General features: G+C 26.9%; 1 protein-coding gene and 2 non-coding genes across 3 annotated transcripts in view; 2 read left to right on the top strand and 1 right to left on the bottom strand.

Moving 5' to 3' along the window:
* The first annotated feature begins 6,894 nt into the window (after window positions 1-6,894).
* Window positions 6,895-6,966, top strand: Trnae-uuc. Its single transcript has one exon. It is a non-coding gene; the product is annotated as a tRNA-Glu (tRNA).
* Window positions 6,967-7,036: 70 nt separating this feature from the next.
* Window positions 7,037-7,108, top strand: Trnae-cuc. The gene has a single exon. It is a non-coding gene; the product is annotated as a tRNA-Glu (tRNA).
* Window positions 7,109-8,383: 1,275 nt separating this feature from the next.
* LOC108562722 (trace amine-associated receptor 5) overlaps window positions 8,384-23,407 on the bottom strand; it is a gene marked incomplete at its 3' end in the record, with an annotated part of 51,201 nt that continues 36,177 nt past the window's right edge. Inside the window, exon 4 of the mRNA XM_017921136.1 lies at window positions 8,384-8,500. Coding sequence (XP_017776625.1) covers window positions 8,384-8,500 — 117 coding nt within the window. The remainder of the gene's footprint in view (window positions 8,501-23,407) is intronic.

The following is a 23,407-nucleotide window of genomic DNA, read 5'->3' as shown; positions in this document are numbered from 1 at the left end:
GTATTATCTATATAATTTGCTTAACTAACAAATATCAGTTTCAATATTAAAGGAAAGTTAAAACAACATTAACCTTTTTTCACGTTTTACATTCACGATGCACTATTATTTTTTTTGCTTTTGAATTGCCACTTAATATTAATATAATATTCTCACTTAAAATTATTTTGTTGTTAGTTAGTTAGTTTGCTATCGGTCACACGTTCAAGTTGAATTCAGAACATGATTTGCTTAACTATTAAATATCAAATTCAATGTTAAAGAAAAAATAAGATAGCATTCACCTGTTTTCACGTTCAGTAAACCCAATAACAACAAATAAAAATACATCATAGAATGGAGAAAAAAGTCTTTCCCTTCCCTGAGTTCACACTTAATTTAACACTAACTTTGTAAGATAAATATGTTCGGGCCGATATCGGAGAGGCTCCATTTATATACCGAGCGCCATCCTCCCATTTTCTTCCTCTTATTTTTTTAAGATTCAGCCGCAACTGAAAATTGCCTTTAGTTCCGCATTTCCCTCCCATTTTTTTTCCATTTCTCGCCTGGTTTTACTTCCGCATCGCAGGCCTCTAGATTAATAAGAAAATGCCTGCCCTCGATGCATAAAAAATGAGGTATTATTAATAACGTCGTCGCATTCAATCATTTCATATAACAAATCTGGAATATAATTAATGATTTGCAAAATTTATTTTAAAACCTATGGTCGATAGCCATATGCAGCAGTTTAATTAAATTTTATTTTTGTTATTGTATTGAGTTTATATTTTCGTGATTTATTGTTGCAATAAATATTATTATTATTATGTTTTTATTGTGACTTGGCCCTTTCGTGCCAGTTGCTTTTGAGTTGCAGTTGGTTTTGCAAAACCTTGCGTGTTTTATGGGCCAGCAGTGCACCTATTCAAAGATGACTCTGCATGGTAGCTCTTCTAGGTATTTCTCGAAGCCGATCTTGAGATTTCTGAGAGCTCCAATTAGAAAAATTACTAAATTTTTATATGGCATTTAAATTAAATTTTAGAACGAAACATTTGAAATATATAAAATAAATAGAAACAAATATGTTATTTATAAAAAAAATATTTAATTAACAAAATCAAAACAAAATTTGATTTTAATTTTAACCAATAATTATGGGGTTTTTGTTCTCGGAAAATCCCACTAATATAAACTAATATAAACCGATAATATATAACAAGGTAAAAATAAATACTCAATAACTTCAAATAACAAATCTAAAGTATAATTAACGATTTACATGATCATAAGAAAACAATTGTTAGTTCACGATAAATAATCTACTTATTCTATTAAGTTGAATCTTTCTTGATTATTTTAGTAATTAATTCCATTATTGCATTTTGCAAAAAATAAAAAAAAATAACTGATATTTTTAATAATTTAAATTTGGACGGATTATTGTGTACAAGAAAGTATTAATTAATCAACTACAAAAATTGTAAAGTGAACACTTAGAATTTAGAACAAAAACGGTTGAAACAAATACGTAATTGATGACTTTAACTTGAACAGCCGTTAATGTGTGTTTCTTTGTACTCTGAAATTGTTAACGTTTTCCAGAATAAAAGATCCCCCATTGTGTGTATCACATCAGCCCGTCATGTTGCCTTGTATTGTGTTTAATGCACGGAAATCATGTTCATTCGTCGTGCAGAATTTTTGCGCAATAACAGTTTTATTCGCGACATACGTTACGTCAGCAAAATCATTTGCGTATATATTTATTTTTTTTGGTAAGGGAGTGAAGAATTAAATGGTGCATATGAAAGGGTGTGGTGGAACAGTGACCTGAATCGAATAACTCCATTAATATAAATGCTGGAAACTCCCGTGCCCTTATGCATCGTCGTTATCTAATAAGCAGAGCGCACGGAAAAGAGGGCAAGTTTCAATTAAAGAACAAAATATGCATCGATTACATACGTAATCCGCGGAAAACGTTGAGGACTCCTTTATAATCGTGAGGATAAGGAATTAAGGGGAGAAAATAACTTTTTGAGCTAGGACATTTCCATAAATATGTAATAAATATTGCAAGGAGCAAGCAAATATGATGGGTAATAAATCTGCAGTTATTTTTAATGCATAATACATAATTTATCTTTAATACTATAATTGTATAGTAAGCAATCCATTTTTTATAGTGTTTTTGCAAATATTTAAAAACTGATATTACTATTGTTTGTAGAAAATATTTGGGTTGAAGGATAATTTTAATAATATTATTATGTATATAAAACATTAGATAACGTTATATTATTATCATACATAATGCGTACACAAATTACTATAAGTTATTTTTTTCTTCGTTCACACGTACGTACTAGATGTTCGTATTAACGTATACTTTTCTGACAAAACCCGATAACATACATAACATACAACAAAAACTGTTTTGTGATTTTTTAAATTTTTCAAATTATATAAGGGTTTCAAGTTTATAAGATAAAAAAAAACATATATTTTAGAAGAACATGCACATATAAAAATATTAGATTATGTCCGAGTAGAGTTGTTTATTTATAATCACTTAAAATAGAGTCCTTCAACATGTAGTATAATTGAAGATCGAAGATTTCTTCAAATATTTGACAACATTCAGAAGTATCTATACAATTTGGATTTATATTCAGGTTATCGATACTAGTCGATATATCCAACGTTGGTTTACCACAAAACATTATAAAAGCATCACTTTATATCACTTAAATTAGACTTAAATCTAATTCAATCTCACTATATTTTTTGTAAGAATATTTTTCTACACATTTTTCGGGCGTATCGATAACCTCTTGGACAAATAATACGTAACCCATATCCTGGAAAACCATATCGTATAGGAGTTACAATTGTCGATTTATATGCAGGTGCTGCCGAAACAGTTGCAGTCGTTGACGTAAGACATATGAAAACCCAGAAAATTACTAGGAATTTTAGAATATCCATATTAACCAAAATGTTAGATTTTTGTTTCACTTTACTGATCCGTTAAAAGCAACGTTATTAACTGAACTACATAATAATAAAAAAGTAATATAATTAATTTTAGATTATTAATATCTTATCATTATATGACTCACTTGAATTTTCACCAAAATATAGAAATGGGTGACTTATTGTAAACATACTAATCTTGATTATCTAATATTATTTTTTAATATAAAAACAAATAAATATCAAAAAGATTATGTGCACATTATTCATAGTTATTATTTAATCAAAAAACTTCCAAATCTGTTGAAGGTGCAAACAAATGGTTTCAGATAGGATTTCAAGACTTTATAGAAACTAGGTGAATACTTGTTGAAAACCTGTTATAAATTAATAAATACAACTGAACATTATGCCTTCCCTTTCAGATCGTGGCTAATAGTATCAACTAATCGATTAATCTGATCTTTCGTGTTGTGTTCTCTATGCATTTCACAACTGGTGATCCATAATCCTCTTTTTTGGATCTCCCTAGGAAAAGTTATTCAAACACTTTCGATGATAGTGTCAATAAACTTATCGTTCTATTTGGAGGGTCGCAAGGAATTAATGACAGATCAATCCTGGTTGTTTTTCTACACATATCCATTTTTCGGGGTGTCGTAAAAACTGTTTATGTCTAAAAGGGGGTCGGAAAAACTGTTTATATCCAAAAGAGGGTCGCGGACCAATAAGTTTGAGAATCACTGGTACAAATTCCTCCAAAGGTTATTCTGGTTTTGGATTTATTTTTTTGTGCAACTTTTCATATTGGGATGTGAGTTGTTCTAAAAGTATTCTTGTTGTATTGTATTTCTTTGGATATTAATAAATATAAATATAATTATTGTTAATATGTTTATATTTAAAATACATTAAACATTTTGTTCGATTTTTATATAATGTAATGTTAAATAAAATATTATTTTTATACTGCAATATAAACTAATTGGAAAATAATAATGACGAAATATATTTAATTTTAGTTTATGGGAAAAACTCATTACACAGGATTAATAGTCGTATCGTTTCAAAGCTAGAAATATATTTATAATTTTAATATATTTAGTATATAATTACATTGTTTTATTCACTAATATTGTCGGGATTTATTTTTAATTAATCTCTTTCAACATTGTGTAACAATTCAAAATTGGATGGACCCAGTTTTTTGTTTCAGCATTTTAGTAATATTTTATGTAATTTTATATCATACCGTAGTTGAAATATGAGAAGAGAATATGGATTTTCAGTATATTTATTGAAACTTTGATTTACAATGGATGAAAAACTAAAATTATAAAAATTATTATTATCTTGTAACTTTAGTTTATTATTAATTATATTAAAATTATCAAAACTGTATTTCTTCAATCAAATATTTTTTTTATTAATTATAGATTAGTTAAGAAACAATAATAAATTTAAGTATTGTATAAATGATCCAGTAATGAAATTTCACATATAGTTTACATTTTTCGGGGGTTGCAATTTTTTTTAATGCAAAAGTGAGTCGCGGCCTAATAAAGTTTCAGAAATGCAATATCTTACTAAAATTACCATTAACTATTTTTTTCCGAATGTCGAGTTATGCCATAAAAAAACAAAACGGCTTATAAGTTATTATAGAAAGTGTTATAAGTCAATTTGGAGCTAAAACTTGTTTATTTTCTTTAAAAAATTTAATAATTATTATTGCATAATGAAATTTAACAGTTTTATAGTGTAAAAAACATCACACGAATTGAGAAATCAATTCAAACTAGAACCCTTAAAGATGTCAATATATGAAAAAAAATGGCTCATATTTTAGATTTAAATGAATACATACGCAAACTTTCTGATATTTGATATTAATATTGTATAGATTCATTTATAATTGAGAGTAATATAGCAACTTTGCAAAATGTTTAAAGCAAATATTTATTGAACAAATTTAGTAAAAGACTGGTGTGTTTTCAAAATATTTTGCTTCAGGTAATTGTATACTCAGTTATTTTATAAACATTTGGAAAGTCATTATTTTCTACAGATTTCTAGTAATATCGTTCCGACTCAAGCCATTCTGGTTCTTCTTGCATTACATTGAAAAATATAACGAGATACAAACTGTATTTTTGATTTTAATATCATGTAATTATTAAACCATAATATTGATTTAAAACTCAATTTATTAGAGGTAAATAAATAAATATAATAGAATAAAACAAACATTTATACATAGATTTATTGACAGCAGTCTGTCCACACTCATTAATAATAATTATAAAATATAAAATTGCTGATAAAAAATATGTATTTATTCAGTAAATGTATTTAAAATATACTTATTTTAATTAAATTAAATGTATTATGATTCACTCTTTCTTTTATATATTAGCTACAGTGAATAAACCATGCCAGGCCCTTTGTGAGTTCCCTAGGAGCTTGTAGCAATAGTGCCATTCATCATAAATGGACAGTCAAATGAATGAGGTTCAACAATATTCTACCGAAGTTAACCTACAAGACTACAGCCAACCACAAGCAAATTAATAAGAAGAAAATAATGGTAAAAAGTTACATTGGAAACTTTACCAAAAAAAACAAATGTCTACCGCCATTAGATTTAATTAATGTTCGCAGGAATAGATTGTAAAAAAAGAAAGAGAACAAACATTCTTTATACATTTTACATTATTATCTGTAATAGTATTGTTTTTTTTCTTAAATATTTAATATTGCTTTTATAGCTGCTTCAAAATAACTATTTCAATAGTACTTACATAATAAATTTTGTATTAAATTCTTAATAATTGCCTGTAGTTTTTTACGTAATTGTATATTAATATATATAATAATTTAATTACGTAAACATATAATCAAAACAAAAATATACAATGAGCTATACACTAAAGTGTGTAAAAATTTGTAGAAGCGTAAGTCTTGACTTCTTGTTAAGCATATATAAGATGGATTTAGTGAATGCATTCACCGACAGATTTAAATCCCTTTGATACTCTAACATGGCTAATTTGATACCCTTTAAATGCGTGGTAAGTGCTGTCGTTAATATTCACGCGATAAACGGTGACACGTTTAATACCGTGTGTTCATTATCATTATCTCCATATCGTACACTATCTTGAACGTTTTGTGTGTGCATGATTAATTTACCGTGACGGACCGTTAAGATTTGTAACAGTTCTACCACTTACAGTTCTACCACTTATTTCATCAACATTATAAGTAACATTAGATAATCTATTTACTCGTTTCTTTTATATAAAGCAATAATATAATACTAAAAAATTAATAGATTATTATAAAATATTAAATAATAACAAAATAAATGTCCGATTTTATATTTTTAAACCTGGAATAAGTGACTCTAGTAGCCGCCTGCTACGGAGGTAGTATTATTATTTAAAATTAAATATATAATATAGAAATAAATTTTATGCAAAAGTTAAATAACTAAGCGTCTAGAATGTCTTTAAATCCTTATCTCTTAATACTTTTTCAATAGGAACTTTTCTTTTTTTCTTAATATTCAAACGTTATTTTAACGTAATGAATGACATCAAACATCGATGATGATTGTCGGGCGTTGGCCCTAAATTGGAATATTTTTTTGATTGAAATTGAGGACATCGTTATATCGACGATTGATAACGAAAGTAAAGATAAACGAGGTATGTCTATACTTAAAGTATAATGATGTTTTATAAGTACAATTATTGGTGAATGGACTTTGAAAAATAATATAAGTAATAATTTTTATAGATTTTATTAGCTGGGATACTTATCTAGGAAGCATGAATTAGATTCCCGGTATCAAGACTGTTTTATCTTTCAACTACTAAAAGTAGGTCATCCGTCTAGTATGGAAAACTGCAGTAATTCAAATAACCATCCGATATGGTCTAGTGGCTAGGATACCTGGCTTTCACCCAGGAGGCTCGGGTTCGATTCCCGGTATCGGAATGCTTTTATATTTAAACTACAAAAATAGGTCATCCAGTAGATCCAATAATCTGTGGTAGGTCTAAGAACATCCGATATGGTCTAGTGGCTAGGATACCTGGCTCTCACCCAGGAGGCTCGGGTTCGATTCCCGGTATCGGAATTATTTTATATTTCATGTAATAATGACCTAGAAATAATCTTATTTGCTCAATTTAGCTCATATGACCTTCTTATAAATGCCAAAAAAGGTTATCCATGTTTAGATTTTGATATTTTCGATTCGTATCGATCAGGAAGACCAACAACTTTAGACAATGACGTGTTAAGGGCAGAAGTGGAAGCAAATCTATGTCAAAGAATCTAGGATCTGTCAAACACTTAACCAACCTTGTACTGCATTTGCAGATCAGGTGTTTGGATCCCGCATAATCTGTCTAAAGAAAACCAATCGCTTGATCACTGAAGATGAAAAATGTTGATAACGTGTGTGTGATTACATCATTTATTAAAAATAAAAATAAAAACAAATTAAAATTTATTTGTTTGAATTTAATCTATATAACAATATATAAACAATTTAAATTTTAAAATTCTCCTTTTTTGTAAATATATATTGGAAACAAAAATAAAACTACAAGAAGCTCCATATAATAAGAGATGAGCGTAAAAGTTCATAATATGTTGCAAATAGATTTTAAATAAAATAATCAAGAGAATAGAAACTATTCTTCACGTCTTAACGGAACAATATATATGACTATAACCCAGTAGTATAAGTTCATAATAACTGGTCTATTCTTCTTTATAAAGTTGCTATTCAAAAAAATCTTAATACCAAATACCAGCGTCATTTTGTCCTATATCTTTTTAAGAATATTGAAGACTGAATCCATATTTGCGCTATGTTTCTTAAAATATAACACACTAACATCTGGAAATGAATCTAGACATAGAATACAAAAACTTCAAACTCTCTTTTATCCAAAATATTCTTGATTCTTATCCTTTAGGTACGTATGTAATATTTTTTCTAAAATATTGTAAATATTTATGAAAAATATGAATAATAATATATACGTAATTTGCTTGAAGTGAAATTCAAAAATCCAATATACATTGTAATGGAAAACAAATAATTTCTGATCCAATAAATTTGATTAAATGCGGAAATGTTATGTATTAATGGGCATTAAAATATTATAGTATTATAAAGTTTTACTTAATCAATTTACATTGTAATGGAAAACAAATAATTTCTGATCCAATAAATTTGATTAAATGCGGAAATGTTATGTATTAATGAGCATTAAAATATTATAGTATTATAAAGTTTTACTTAAACAATTTACATATAAAGTTAATGAAGAAAATGAAATGACATGCATAAATCAAAAGACAGTGATACAAAGCGGAGAATAACTTAATAATGAATTACCTTCTTGCTGGAATGTTTGTGATACCGTGCCGGATGCTGCATACATAAATATCTGTCCATTGCCATGCAAATTAGGATGACTGCGGATTGCTGGCTGATGGCTCCTCGAAGTAGGGCCTGCAATAATTAAAACCCAATTATATAACTTCTCTCTGCCTTCGCCCCTTCTGCATTACAGGCGGGTGCACATTAAGCGGAGAATGCACATCTCTCACCCTAGAAAAGCGCGAAGCTTGTTATTAAATTTTCTTTAATTAAAAACGATTGCATCCCTGCTGAATGTATTCAATTTTTATTAAATTGAAACATACCGATGTCAACAGAAACGCTTGAAAAAACATATACAACTAGTGCGATATCTCTATATTTTTTTTCGCACCTTTCAATTAAGCGCACGCCGTATGCATCTACGTAATCAGGGCAATGCAACTTTAGTGCCTCTGTTTACCCCCAAAGGCCTATGCATAAAAAAGGTATACGCACATTCAACATCCAATAAGTTAATGTAAAATTGTACTTGAAGTGGAAAATTTTGTATTTGATTATAAACTGGATGTAATATACCAAACACTTTAATTATTAACGATAATCCTGTTGCCAATAAATTATTATGTATTTTAATATATCCAAGTAATTGTGACATAGTTACTTTTACTATATATTGAAAATATAATAAAAAAAAAAGTTACAATTAAAGGGCAATTCCAATGATTTTCCGCCGGAGAATGCGCGGGAAATTTTAAATTTCATATTTTCATACTTTTTGTAATACAAATTAGTGATTAAAATATTACAAAACATATATTTTTCTATATTGTTGTTGGTGAGACAATTAATTTGTATTTATTGCTATTATCCTATTTTAATTATTGGGAATACCTTATATTCACTTCCATTTATATATATATAAACCATACATTTTTGTAATACATCATTAGTTCTTCAGCAGCTTTCAGTGAAACTACAAGTGAAAAATATTAAAATTGAAATGGATAACTTTTTTATCAGTGCAATACATCGTGCCCCAGGATAATAACTTTAAAGCAGATGAAGTTATCTAAATAATGGATGATGATGATATTCCTAGTGTTAATCACGAATCGAGTTTTGACTTTCATAAAGCTATAGACAACGACGATCAATTTATGGATATTAAGGAATCGGTAGAAAGCGGACAGAAATTCAGTGTTGATAATAAGAAGAAAATTAATATCAGTTTAAAAAAAGTTGTTACTAATTGTCTAAGTGAAAATAAGAATGAAAATATCTGCTTTTTGCAGAAAAAAAAAGTTGCCAATTTACAGAAGGAGACCATTGCTCTGAAAAAGTATGATGATGCTGGAAAAAGATCTAAAAGTAAAAAAGATAATAGCGACAAGACAATTGCTAAAATCGCGGAGAAAGTCAGGAAAATATATGACGAGGATAAATATGCATGCAGGACAAAAGTAATAAGTACTTGGAATAAAGTAGTTTATAAACATGAAATCAAAAGAAAAGCAGACAAAATTGTAGAAAAATGAGGAAGAGAATTTGGTAGAGCCCAAGACAATGAAGGAAGAATTAGCAAAAATTGATAAAGTGCAAGATTATGCAAGAAAATTGTAGAATGTGGATAGCTACGAACTTATGAAAGCTCTGATGAAGTTGAAAGGCAGAAGATATTGAACATTTTTTTAAATTTTATGTTTGTATATAAATATTTTTATTTCTATGTGATCGATTGATCAAACTTATGTATATATGTGTTTTATTATAATAAAATTATTATTTAACCTAATTTTTTGATATTTTTATTTTACAAAACTTCGACGCAGATGAAGAAATCGAAAAAATTGATGATGAGGATAATCTGACTGTTTTATTGTTTAAATTATTTGAACATAAAAAGTTAAATCATTTATTGCAAAATATGAAATATATATTCAAAATTTTAAAGGAGTTCATTGTAGTATAGTGTAGTATATCTTAATTTAACTTTAAATTTTACAGGTAATTTCTTTTTATTTCATACATAAACTGCATTCGATGAAACCGATTAGCAATTTTGATTTAATTTATTTTAACTTTTTTAATATTCCAGGTTCAAATTATTAATAATGTAATATGATATGTGAAATGTATTGTTATCGCATTTGCATTGCGAAAAAATTAAAATTCAATTTTAAAAATTTAACAGAGAATTCTCAACACTATGGAAAAGCATTTGGCGTTTGATATAAAAAAAAGTAAAATGTTTTCCAATTGACGCCATCCATATAAAAACGAATAGCGAATGATCTGAATTATTTTGCTCCAGATGAAAGAGTAAAATGAATCGGTCCTCTTTGAATAGTACAATTATATACGCAGGTGTCGGCATTTTGTAGCAAATGCGAAATTAGTACGTGATTCGTGCATCTGTTTCACTCCAACACTCACATTTTCTCTCTATATTCCGCACAGCTTTTCGATTCCATTTCAAGCTTGTAACATTCGATGAACGCTGATTCAAATCCTATATTCGAGGGATCAGACATCCTGTGGGTGGATTTATAACATATTTTTCATGTCCTGTTTGCACCTGTAGATCGGCTTAGCACCGCGATGAAAATATGTGACGAATGAATTTGATATTCAACATTCCATTTTTTTTAGTTGTGTCACTGCAGATTCACAACATGCGATGTATAAAACTATGTAAAGTAGTATCGCATTCCGCATGCACATATTGCGATAATATGTACATACGTGTATACAAAGAACATCGTATAACATCCCTTTAATGAGAATTTGCAGCTTTTTTATAATAACTTCGTGTAATGGTTGAAAGACCTTTTGGTTGGAAAGCAATAACGATGCAAAGCAATGTGAATGTATACATTAATATTAAAATGTTCATTTAATAAACATAATATTTAAAAGACTTAATTTATTTCTACTACTGCAATAAAACGGAATTCATTGTTTAAAGATTATACAAAAAAACCCATTTACATAGCATGTAAATATTGTGATTTTGGAATGAAAATTATGTTATTATGCAATTAATAATTATGCACTTATAATTATTTAGATTTTAGATATACATTAAATCCTAGCATAATTAGCAAAACAAATTGTAACAAAAATTACTCGCTCAACGAGCGATGTTTCGCTTAAGGAGAGATGAGGAGAAGCGAAGTCTCGGATTGTACGCCGCTACATCATTTTACAAACTTGTGTTCAGTCATAATATGTGTGTTTTTTTGGAAAATTTAATAACCCTTGCAAAATGATCCACTCTAATCTTAAATTGTCTCATTTGCAATAAATACAAAAGATTAACTGTTGAAAAAAATCTGTATTATTTTGTATAAGTCTTGTAGTACTATTTTTTTAATAATTAATAATAAAATGTAGTTATTATCAATAAATGTATTTATTTTTATAATAAATTTACTACATAGAACAATTATTCTTTGCTATAATATGGCTATTTTATATAACAACTAAGTGATGTACAGAATAAGTGACTAAATCAAGTATGCCAATCCGCGGCGCATGCGGCATAATTGAAGTTTTCAGCGTTCTATCTTATGCATTACAGAAGCATTACATATCGCTGCGAATCGTTCATTTTAAAATTAGATTTAGTAAAAACTATTGTGTGGCCCACCTAATCTCAATACTTTTTAGCCCACCAAATGATTTGAGTTGGGCAATCATGGACTAAATAATCCAATTATATAACGTTTAAAACCGAACTAATCGAGGACTTTAAAAGCATATAAAAATACATTGCACAAAAAGAGACTTGTTTGTATCAAAATAATTTTGTGTATACATTCATTAAAATTTATTTTTATATTGTCAATAAAACTAAATTTAGTATGTTGCAAAATTTTTAAACAGGTCTTTAGTGAATCGAAACGGATCGAAACCACACCATGTGAATTATTTCTGTATTCAATAAATTAACTACTTTTTTATATCGTATATTTTTTTTACAATCTGTTCTTCAATGTGAACATTGAGTAAATTTAAGATCGCGGTTGACATTAAATGGATAATCTTTCCCATTATGATAATTTATTTTTTTAAATTTGTTGGTTGGCTGTCGTCTTGTAGGTTAACTTAAGTAGTATATTGATGATTCCACTATTTCCTTTGACTGTGAATCTGCTGCTATCCTTAACACTATTATTGTTCATCGACTTGGCTGAAGGTCCATATGCTGAACCTCGTTCATTTGACTGTCCATCTGTAATGAACGATGGCCCTATTGCTGCAAGCACCGAGAGGGCTCATAAAGGGCCTAGCTTGTTCAGGATTCGAACCGGCGCCCACTAAATTGTGGGTAGGGCGACTTAACCATTCGGCTATTAGTCGCCCTAAATTAACTATTGAAAATAAATCTCTTTTGTTTAAAAAATTAAGAACGTTTTTGTTTGAAAAGTTTATTTATTAGCCTTTATTTTTTTTTTAATTAAATTAATCTACAGATATTTTTCATCATAATTATATACAAACAAAGCTAATTATGCTTGGACACCAGTTGACGCCTAATTATGCTTAAATATAGGCATGTCTATAAAACGAAAGTTTTCAGCTTGACTTTGTTGCATCCATGCAAATATTTGATAGGCAAATGTTTGTCCGAGCGCTGGAAATTATTGAAGCGGTTTTAAATTTGCAATATATGAAACAAGCAATTAAAACAGTACATTGAAACATTGAACTTTTATTGTTCATAGAATATATGCAGAATGATTAACTAAAGAAATTAATTTTCGCATTATTATTGCAATCATTATACCAAAATTTAAATCTAATTAAGAATGTTTATATACCTCAAAATTAATTCTATTAAAAATGTAATTATTTGTTGTAAAAATCAATTGCTTTCATTATTCAAGTTCTTGATTTGTTAAGAAAAAGTAGTAAATAAATTGGGATTTAATTAGTGCCATTATGAAAGTAATATCAAGTTTTGTACGGTAAATTAATTTTCTTTATTAATTGTGATAATAATTTTATTGATTGATACCAAGTGTACTACAGTATTGAGATATAATACTTAGGTTAAAAATAGAAATCCGGTATTTTCTTTTCCCTGTATCTAAGATTTAACAAAATATATGTATATTACTTATTTATTTATTTTTTTATGTCGTGTAATTTTATTCACAATCTGTTCATCAATGTGAACATTGAATAAATTTAAGATCGCTGTTGACATAACGTAGGTAATCTTTCCCGGTGGATAGTTACCATTATGATGATTTTTAATTTTTAATTTGTGAGTTGGCTATCGTCTTGTAGGTTAACTTCAGTAGCATATTGATACACTGCGATTCCACTATTCCACTGTCCATCGACTTGGCTGAAGGTCTATATGCTGAACCTCATTCATATGACTGTCCATCTGTGATGAAAGATGGCCCTATTGCTGCAAGCACCGAGAGGGATCACAAAGGGTCTGGCTTGACCTGGATTTGACCACTGGCACGTGGGTAGGGCGACTTAACCATTCGGCTATTAGACATTTAATTAATTGTTATTTTATTTTAAGTATACCAGGCGTTCCCAAGCTGTGTTTGCTACAAATGCGCCGCGAAAATAGAAGAAAAGCTACTATTTACATAATATTCGCGCTAAGATAGAGCAATGTTTTGAATTGGGGCGCCGCAGAAAATTCTGATACATTAAGTGCGCCATAAATCGAAACCCTGAATATAATTTTCAGAGAACTACTAAAATTTATATTTTTTGTAGGTAATTAATTGTTATGAAAATGTAGGATCACTAGGAACTATCTAATACAAAAAGTAAATAAATTAACTGTTTAATAAAGAAATATATTCTTTTGAGTTTGTAACGAGTTTTCGTTATTAACGAATTCCAATAGACCAGCCATGTCTCTATATATACGATATGCTCTGGGGCATGTAATGGCAATATGATTTATAATTGAGTCTATATAGTCTGCAATTTCATTACTTTGACTCCCTACTGATTTATTCTCATAGCATCGCTAGTTCATATATCAGTGCCAATAATCTATATTTTGAATATTAATATACTCTTCAAATATTGATATTTGGATACACACACATCAAATTTGAATGTACATTCTGAAAATATTATTTATAATATGTATATAGAAACATATATATTATGTGAAGTGACATACATTTTAACTACAAATGTATAATTCTACTTTATTCATATTCATTTATATTTATGTTATAAATTGGGTTTATTCAGTAATATATACAGTCGATTCCGCTTAATCGGGACACATCGAGACTAATACATTTTATCCAGATTAGACGGCTGGTCTATTTATCCGAAGTTCCAGCAATATTAGTGTTTTTTTAATATTTAATTGCAAAAAAATAAAACAAGTCATAAAACTACACGTATGCATACATATTAAAAAAATGTATACGTACTACATAATAGAAATTGATATAAACTCTGGAACAATAAATATGTGTGTCACATACAACTATTTCATGCGCAAATATTTCCGAAGTTTTGTTTCCATATATTTTTAAATAGTTTATACCTGAAACAAAAATCGCTTTGAGTTTCAAATAAAATTTATATTTTCGAACATGCAAATTGATAACTAGGGTTTGTACAAAAACCGACTTTTTCAAATTTCAATTTTTCTACGAAACCGGTTTTGGAATTTTAACAAAAATTTGAGACAAGATTTTTTTTGTTTAAGAAATGAAAGAAAGCGTGGTAAGATTTCATAAGGTCTCATAAAGTAAGATTTCATAAAAGTAAATTTCGGGGCCCAATACATTTGAAAATGAAAAAAAGTACTGAGCCAATTTATGGCGGGTAGAAGTATAATAACGGTTCTTGGAGTATCGCATTAAGAATGTCGTCAGAGTGACAGGATGATGAGAGTACAGTATATGTTTTAAGATTTGAGCAAATTTTAATTTCAAAAAGCGCTTTTCAAATAAGACACTTTTTTCAAAAACCTTTCTGGCAATTTACTAAAAAACTTTTAATTACGTCTTCAATTCTCAACTCTGTATAGATTAGTTAAATTTTCGTCAATATTTATTAATTGTATCTATTAAATCTTTTTATATAAAAGTTTAAATATTTAAATATTTGTTTATATGAAAATTTGTTCATTTTTCCACTTTTCATAATAATTCCTTTTGTTTACTTGCTACTTATGCAAGTAGTTTTTGCGACTCAATTTATCCATTCAAATATCAGTTATTTGTCAAAATATATTAATATATTCTTATTTTTTCAGAACAGAACATTATTATCGATATAACGAGTAACAGATGTTTTATTATATTCCTTTTTTTTCAAAGATATATTATTTGAATATTAGATACTGGAGGAATAAGCCCATACAACCTTTTTAAATGTGATCATCCATACATACAATCGTAAATAATTGCAATTATCCAATACATAAAAGATACATATTTTTTTCTGAAACTTCTCATAACGTGAATACTAAAAATCAATAACATGTAAGTAGCAGTTAAGAAATGAAACCGATAAAAATCGAAATAAAATCGTTGCAATCCACGTGCTGACGAATTCAAAATAACGCATTCTCATATTTTATGATTTTACATAAAACTCGTTATTATATGCGATTTTTTTAAAGTCATATAACTTTATTTGTATACATATGGAATGGAATATTTTTCTGCCAAACAGAAATTATCGGTATTTATTATGGCTGTATTAAATTTTTCACATTTTATTTTATAAATTTAAATTGACGATGTGCAAATTTATATAACAATAATAAGTTTTTCAATCAAAATATAATTGTATTTTAGATTATTTTTTATCGTTAAGGTATATTATTAATAAGTCTATGTCAAATAATAAAATATGGTTGTCAGGATTTTAATATTGTCAGGAATTTGATTGTCGGGATGTCGGTTGTAGGGTTTTCTATATCAACGTATGTCAAAAAGTAGACAACCTTTTGATATACTCCAATTTAAAAAATATTATTATTAAAGTATTTATGAAGTAATTGTTCAATTAGTTACGAATGAAAAAATAAATAAATGTCAAAAATATTTCGGATTTAATTATATTAAATTATATATTAAATTCATTAACCTTTTGACATACACTGAATTACAGTTTAGTACACGCTGTATGTAAAAATGAATACGGATAAAATTATCAATTTCAATAAATTTTAGTTTTTGTTAAGGTTTTAATTATTTTTTATCGTTTTTCCCTTCATGAGTCAATTTAATTTATTTCTGGATATATTACTTAATAATATGTAAAGAAAATACGCAAATTACTATTTTAAATAAATATTATTTCTATAGATATTCATTTTAATAGATTATGAAATAAATGGTTTTGTTTTATAGTTTATTTTTTAATTTTCGTTTCGGATATTTAAATGTTGCTATTTTTATGTTTTAAAGAAATTGTGTTTTTTAACTTAAATGCAATTTTATAAATAGTTTATATTTTTAAAAGTGCATCATACAATATTTTGAACTATTTATCCTACGTGCGCTTCAAAGAATACTATTTATCCAGGGTTCTTTTAACGTATTTACTCTTTCATTATTTTCTATTTTCTTTCCACGCTTTCCCACAAAGCTAAAATCAATAGGCATTGAAAGTCATTTTATACGAGACGTTCGGCACTGTAGAATGATTGTAAATAACTTTAAGACTATACAATTTATATTAAATCGTAGTCGTATTTTACATTACCAATATATTTTAATCTATTTTAATACAAATAATTATAAGTTATTAATAATACATATAATAGTATTATGAAAAAATTATAATCAAAATCTTAATATATCCGTAATATAAAAATTATAACGATTGTAGCAAAAGTCACTAAAAGTAAATAAAACATACACCTAAATCACCCATTATAAAGATCTACTGACAACAGGTTTATATAATATTATCTAATAAAATTATTACAAAAGTTATTCTTCAATTAATATATTAAATAATTACGGTGAACCTGCTAATAAATGCTCATAGTTCTGTAATTATAATTGAATATATTATGAAATTTATAAATAATTATATAAATCGGAATTATGCTTATAATTCGTTGTTAAATGCATTAATAAATAATAATTAATTAGTTGCATTGGTTTGGTCGCTCATAATTTTTACCTATATTTTTATTATATTCTTCACAATAAAGCTCATAATTAATAAAAATGTATATTTAATTACAAAAGTTATGTCTATTTTACATCAGTAAGTCAAAGTTATTTTCAATATCTATATTTGGTTTATTTTTTTAAGTATTTACTTCCTGAATTAGTCCGGTTTGAAATATTAGTAAAACCAATTATTTTTTTATGTTCAATATTTGTTGTAATTATTTATGAAATTTTCTAATTAATTATAATAATTTATTGTTAAATTACAATTCATTATCCACACTAAATTATTATTTTTTAACTGATCTAACAGAAATGTAACTGAACAATAAATAACTGCATATAATTGAATTAAAATTAATATCATATTTAATGTTATAAAATCTTTAAAAATATACGAATTTTTTAGATTACTTATATTGTAAAAAAATGTGGTATGTCAATACTTGTATTTTAAATCCAAAGTTTAATAATAATATTAACAATGAGAATGTTAAAAATATACATTTAATGAAGACGATCGAAACTTATATTTTTTTTAAATCTTTCGCTATATTTGAAAGTATTTTTTTATTTGATTTACTTATACAAACTATTAAAAATGCCGAAAAAAATCATAATTATTAAAAAAAAACAATATTATTAGAAAAATCTAGGTTATAACAATAATATTTTTAGCGGTTTACTGTTCTTCTATATTAACAATGAGAATGTTAAAAATATACATTTAATGAAGACGATCGAAACTTATAATATTTTTTTTAAATCTTTCGCTATATTTGAAAGTATTTTTTTATTTGATTTACTTATACAAACTATTAAAAATGCCGAAAAAATCATAATTATTAAAAAAAATCAATATTATTAGAAAAATCTAGGTTATAACAATAATATTTTTAGCGGCTTACTGTTCTTCTATAATCTTCTATAATCTTATATTATTTTAAAAATATATTATCATTAATTTTTCTTATATTTTTTCTCTTTTCCTACAGTTATATAAGATGTTAATTTTCTTTCTATGTATTTACTATATTGATAATTGATTTCTAAATATTTTACGGTTATGTTTGAATTTAGAAGCGCCAGTAGAAGAGCCGCCGCCAAGGATCCTTGTGACTTTTATCTGACCCTATAAATAAAACTATAAAGAAGAGAGGAGGCAAAAAAACGAACGAAGCGGCTGCACCCTCCGCGCCATTAAGGATGGAGGCTCCATTCGTCGGATCGGCTTGCCGTGATGGAGATAAAGGCAGCTTCGTATGTTCGACTGAATCCACCATTTCCTTATCATGCAAAACGCTAGCTACATTAGCTATCTAAGTGCTCGACAAAGACATACATCAATGTCGGCTGACCTACTAAATGATTATATTTTTGAACGGTTTCGCACCCCCACTAATACAAAGCATTTCAGCAACTTGCAGGAATTAGCCGCAGCTTAATGAGCTGCTGCATTCGCAACGCATCAGAGAATAATTAACGTCCTCCACGTTGGATGGGGATGTAGATGTGCATGTGAGTGGTCGGAGTTTTGTGGACAAACACATATTTGATTGATTACTCGAAAGCTAATTAAGCCGTGATCCCATCAACCCAAAGCAATTCACACAAACTCATAGCTCAAGTGAAGAGTTTTGTTAAGTCTCAAGTACAGATTCATTTGTTTCATACAAAAGTTATATCATATAAAAACCATTTCAATTTCTTAATTATTAATAATTAATAAATGGGAAGTAATTATTTATGAAAAAATAGTTATTTATTTATAATTAGTAAATTAATTTGTATTTAAGTATAGAATTCACAGTTGAAATAATGATTTTTTTTTAAATTTGCATCATTTTTTATAATAATGTATTATATAAGTCTTGAAACTTATGTTAAGTAATTTATATTTTTGAATAATAAGTGACTAGCAATATAAATATTAACAGTCTATTTAAAACTAAAGTAAATATTTTTTTTTTATAATTTGTAAATTGAAAAGAAAACATTTTCTTATAAATATAAATATTTGTAAATGTATAACGAAAAACTATTTTCAAAACAAATATACAATTAAATAATTTCAAATATGTTGGTTGATATATAATATAAATATAAACAATCGTAAGTACTTATTTTAAATTCCAATACAGAATTTAAAAGGTTGTGAATATACAATAAGGGGTGTTTGCTTTTATTGAGTTTACATGTGTACTTCAACCTTTTTTCGAGTGTTACGATAATGCTTCAATGTTTTTGAATGACGAAACAATAATATTGCTTTAATTAATTTATATTCAGTGGATTTGCAATTTTTTTTAACTCAAGTTTTAAAAACTTTATTATTATATATAAATATTTTGCATTAACTATTAATATACTAGAATTGACAACATTAACATCGGTCATTAAAAAAACATATAAGTTTTTTTGATGATTAATAAAAACAAATAAGAATTAATAATGATATATTTGTTAAATAATAAAAAATATAAAAATACAGCAGAAAGACCTCAGAAGCACTTTGCAGAAAATCAATTAATTTTTATTATTTTATTTTGTATCATATTTTTTGCAATAAATATTATTATTATTGTAAAATTACATTTCATTAATTTAATTAATCCATTAACAATGAGGATTTGAATTTTTTATTTTTCACTTACAAGAAGAATATATTAAATAAAATGTCTATTTCTTTCAATGTTGCATAATTTGTAAAAGTATTAGACATATAAATAGTCTATACCCTAAAAATAAATAAAAATTTGGAAATTAATTAATATAATTATATTTGTATATAAAACAAGAAAAATACTAAATAACATATTTTTTTCTTGTAGTACATTTTCAATGATTTTTTTCCACGTTGAATGAATATAACACATGTTCAATTTTGATGGTTCGTGCATGTGGCACGCTATGTATTATTGTGCTACATTTTTCATATTCCAAAATAATTGGCAAAATAATGAAATTGCACGCAACCTTTGCTAAAGCTATACTTCTATCACATTTTATGTCATTTTTCGTACATCAGAAAATTACATAAGTATAATATTACTTTTATATATTTGGTTATATTATCTTATGTTAATACTGTAGAGTGGACATTTATATATAAATACAAATATATTATTAATTTATTTATAAGGACACCATATATTTCAATCAGAACAATTGTTTTTTAAAATTCATCATATTATTATTTCTATTGTAAGAGTTTTTTTTAACATTCATCTCCGAATATTAGCTACTTGTATTTATATACATTCAACTAAAAATGATTTATAATATCATGTGATTCTAAAATTAATAATTAGTAGTGTTTAGGCTAAATATATATCAAACAGAAATGTTTTTCACTATAAAAGCAGAAAAGTTTTTTAGCTGTTAGTATAAATTATACATAAATTACAACGAACTATTAAAATATAATCTTAACATAATAACATAGTAACAAAAATATAACTAAATTAAACTGCGGCAAAGGGCTATTGACTATAGGTCTTTCTGCACAATTTTTAAATAAGAACCTGCTCCTCCGCCATATATTTAAATCAAAGAAATTATTATTTTACGCACTATTATAATAATAGGGCGGAAAGACCTCGGTCGATAGCCCTTTGGCCAGCCTATTGATATATTTTTTTTATTATATGTTAACATTTATTTATGTATAAATTGTACTTTTTTTTTCTTCTTATGTATTAATGTTTGGCCAATAAATTATTATTATTTTTTTTTTATAATAATACAAAAAAATTATTATATACTATTGAATATTTGTAATGCATATCCCCATTAGTTTTATAAATTTAGTATACATTTTTAAAACTAAAAAAAATTGTTTTATTCAAATCTTTATAAAAAGCACTTCTTTAATCATAAAAAATATCTTATCTGTTTTTTTTTTCATTATTCAATATTAGATGAATTCAACAATTTTAATCGTCGAAAGACAAAATTGTGTTTACAAATTAATGATGGGCTGGAAAGGGTTAAATATGTCGGAAAGCAAAAACATACACAAATAAATGAATACTTTGTGATGTTCACACGTATCAAGGATACGCATATTCTTGGATTGTGGGTGGAATGCTCTAACTGGGTTTGGAGATTGTGTGTTCTGCTAGATTGCAGGGCTTGGATCACTAATTCTTAATTGTGTCATATAAAGGAGACTATTCATTATTATTTAATATTAACCGTAGTAGTTGAGTATCGTCGCTCTATATGCGACTTTAATTTTAATTTCTTGCTTGATCCGATGTATCTATGTAACCTTTAACTGCTCGCGCCGGTGTAAAAAGTACACCAATGTTCTAAGAAATAGTACCACATCTATATTATTCTTCCCCTATCTATGAAACTTAACGTAACCTATGTCAAAAGTGTTTCCTAAACCTCGGAGCAATATTGTGATGACAATGAATTTATTTTTGTGCACGTAATAACAAAAAACTGCTGATACCTCTACTGACTAGTATATAGAGGGCAATGAAGATAATTCTGGTTCAGAAATTATTATATTAATGTATTACAAATAGTTATGAATCTAATAAAAAAAGCATTCATTAACATGAAAAGTTATTTCCTTTTAATACAATCATTTATGCACTCTGTCTGGCAGTTATTCATGTGGTATAAAATACACCGCGCGAGTAGTTAAAGGATAATTAAGTTTTAAATACTTAAATTCATAATATCATGTGTTTATAGTTTAAAATGAGTTTGAAGCTTTAGTAATAATAAATGACTGCAATGTAAAAGTAAATCGATTTCTGGCAATTAGGGCCGAATTTGTAATATATACGTCAATAGTAGTATTCACTATATAAATAAAGATTCCATACTGAAAGTAACTTATACTTAATACAAAGATGGAGAAGTGACGAAACTCACGAAAATTTAAATAATAACAATATTTATTGAAACATGTAAGTTTATATAAATAAAACGTGTGTATAAAGACATAAAAATTAATTCAATAATATACTGAACATAATGAACATCTTTACAAGAAAAAAATTAAAGAAATTTGTAAAAATTTTAGTATATTTTTATGGTCATAGTTTATTTAGTCTAGTTTGTTGAATCAAAACATGTTTATATACGAATATTTCAGTCATTTATCATAATTGATTTATTATATTTATTTGCTAATATAAATAGTATAATATTCTGGTATTTGTATACCCTACACACCCATACTATTAATTACAAATATGGGAAAAACTAAGAATTTTATATATTTTTTTATTGTATAACAACATATAGAGGGCTGCAGTCTTTCCGCAAATATGAAAATATTTTGTTTGAAAAATGTTTCGAAGTAAATATAATTTTCAAAGATTTGGTTATATATTATATTCTTTCAATCATGATATATTGTCGTGTCCCACGGATGGAATTCTGACACAGTGGAATATTGTCTGGTGTTGTCGTTGTGAAGTCTCAATAGTTGGGAATTTGAAGAAATTCGTTTGGTTTTACATAACTTTATTCATTACTTGGTCGATTTAAGATTTCTCTGAGACTATATTAGTCTTTAAATGTTTTACTGAGACTATGCTCATCTTATCAAGGTTTTACTGAGACTAATTCTACTTACAAAGTTAATTACTATTAAAACGGGGTGGGAGCTGTGATTTGGAGTAGGGTTTGTATATATTAATGATTAACCGTTCCCACGGGATTCGGCCTTGGTGGTTTCGTTTATTATATGACCGGGACATAATCCTATGCATTTGTTTATATGAAGAAGATCATTATATGTTTATGATAAGTACTTGAATTCGGAGTAAAGATATAGGAGTATCGATGGGAATGTTTACGCTTGGTCCCCTTTGTTTATATTAAAATGTATCGAACTGGAATTACAGTAGAGATTCCTTTAGGCTGATGT

The sequence above is a fragment of the Nicrophorus vespilloides genome, unplaced genomic scaffold, assembly GCF_001412225.1.
Source record: "Nicrophorus vespilloides isolate i.1.1-1 unplaced genomic scaffold, Nicve_v1.0, whole genome shotgun sequence".
Lineage (NCBI taxonomy): Eukaryota > Metazoa > Arthropoda > Insecta > Coleoptera > Silphidae > Nicrophorus > Nicrophorus vespilloides.
Note: the sequence above shows the minus strand (reverse complement) of the source record. Positions and strands in the feature narration are given on the sequence as shown.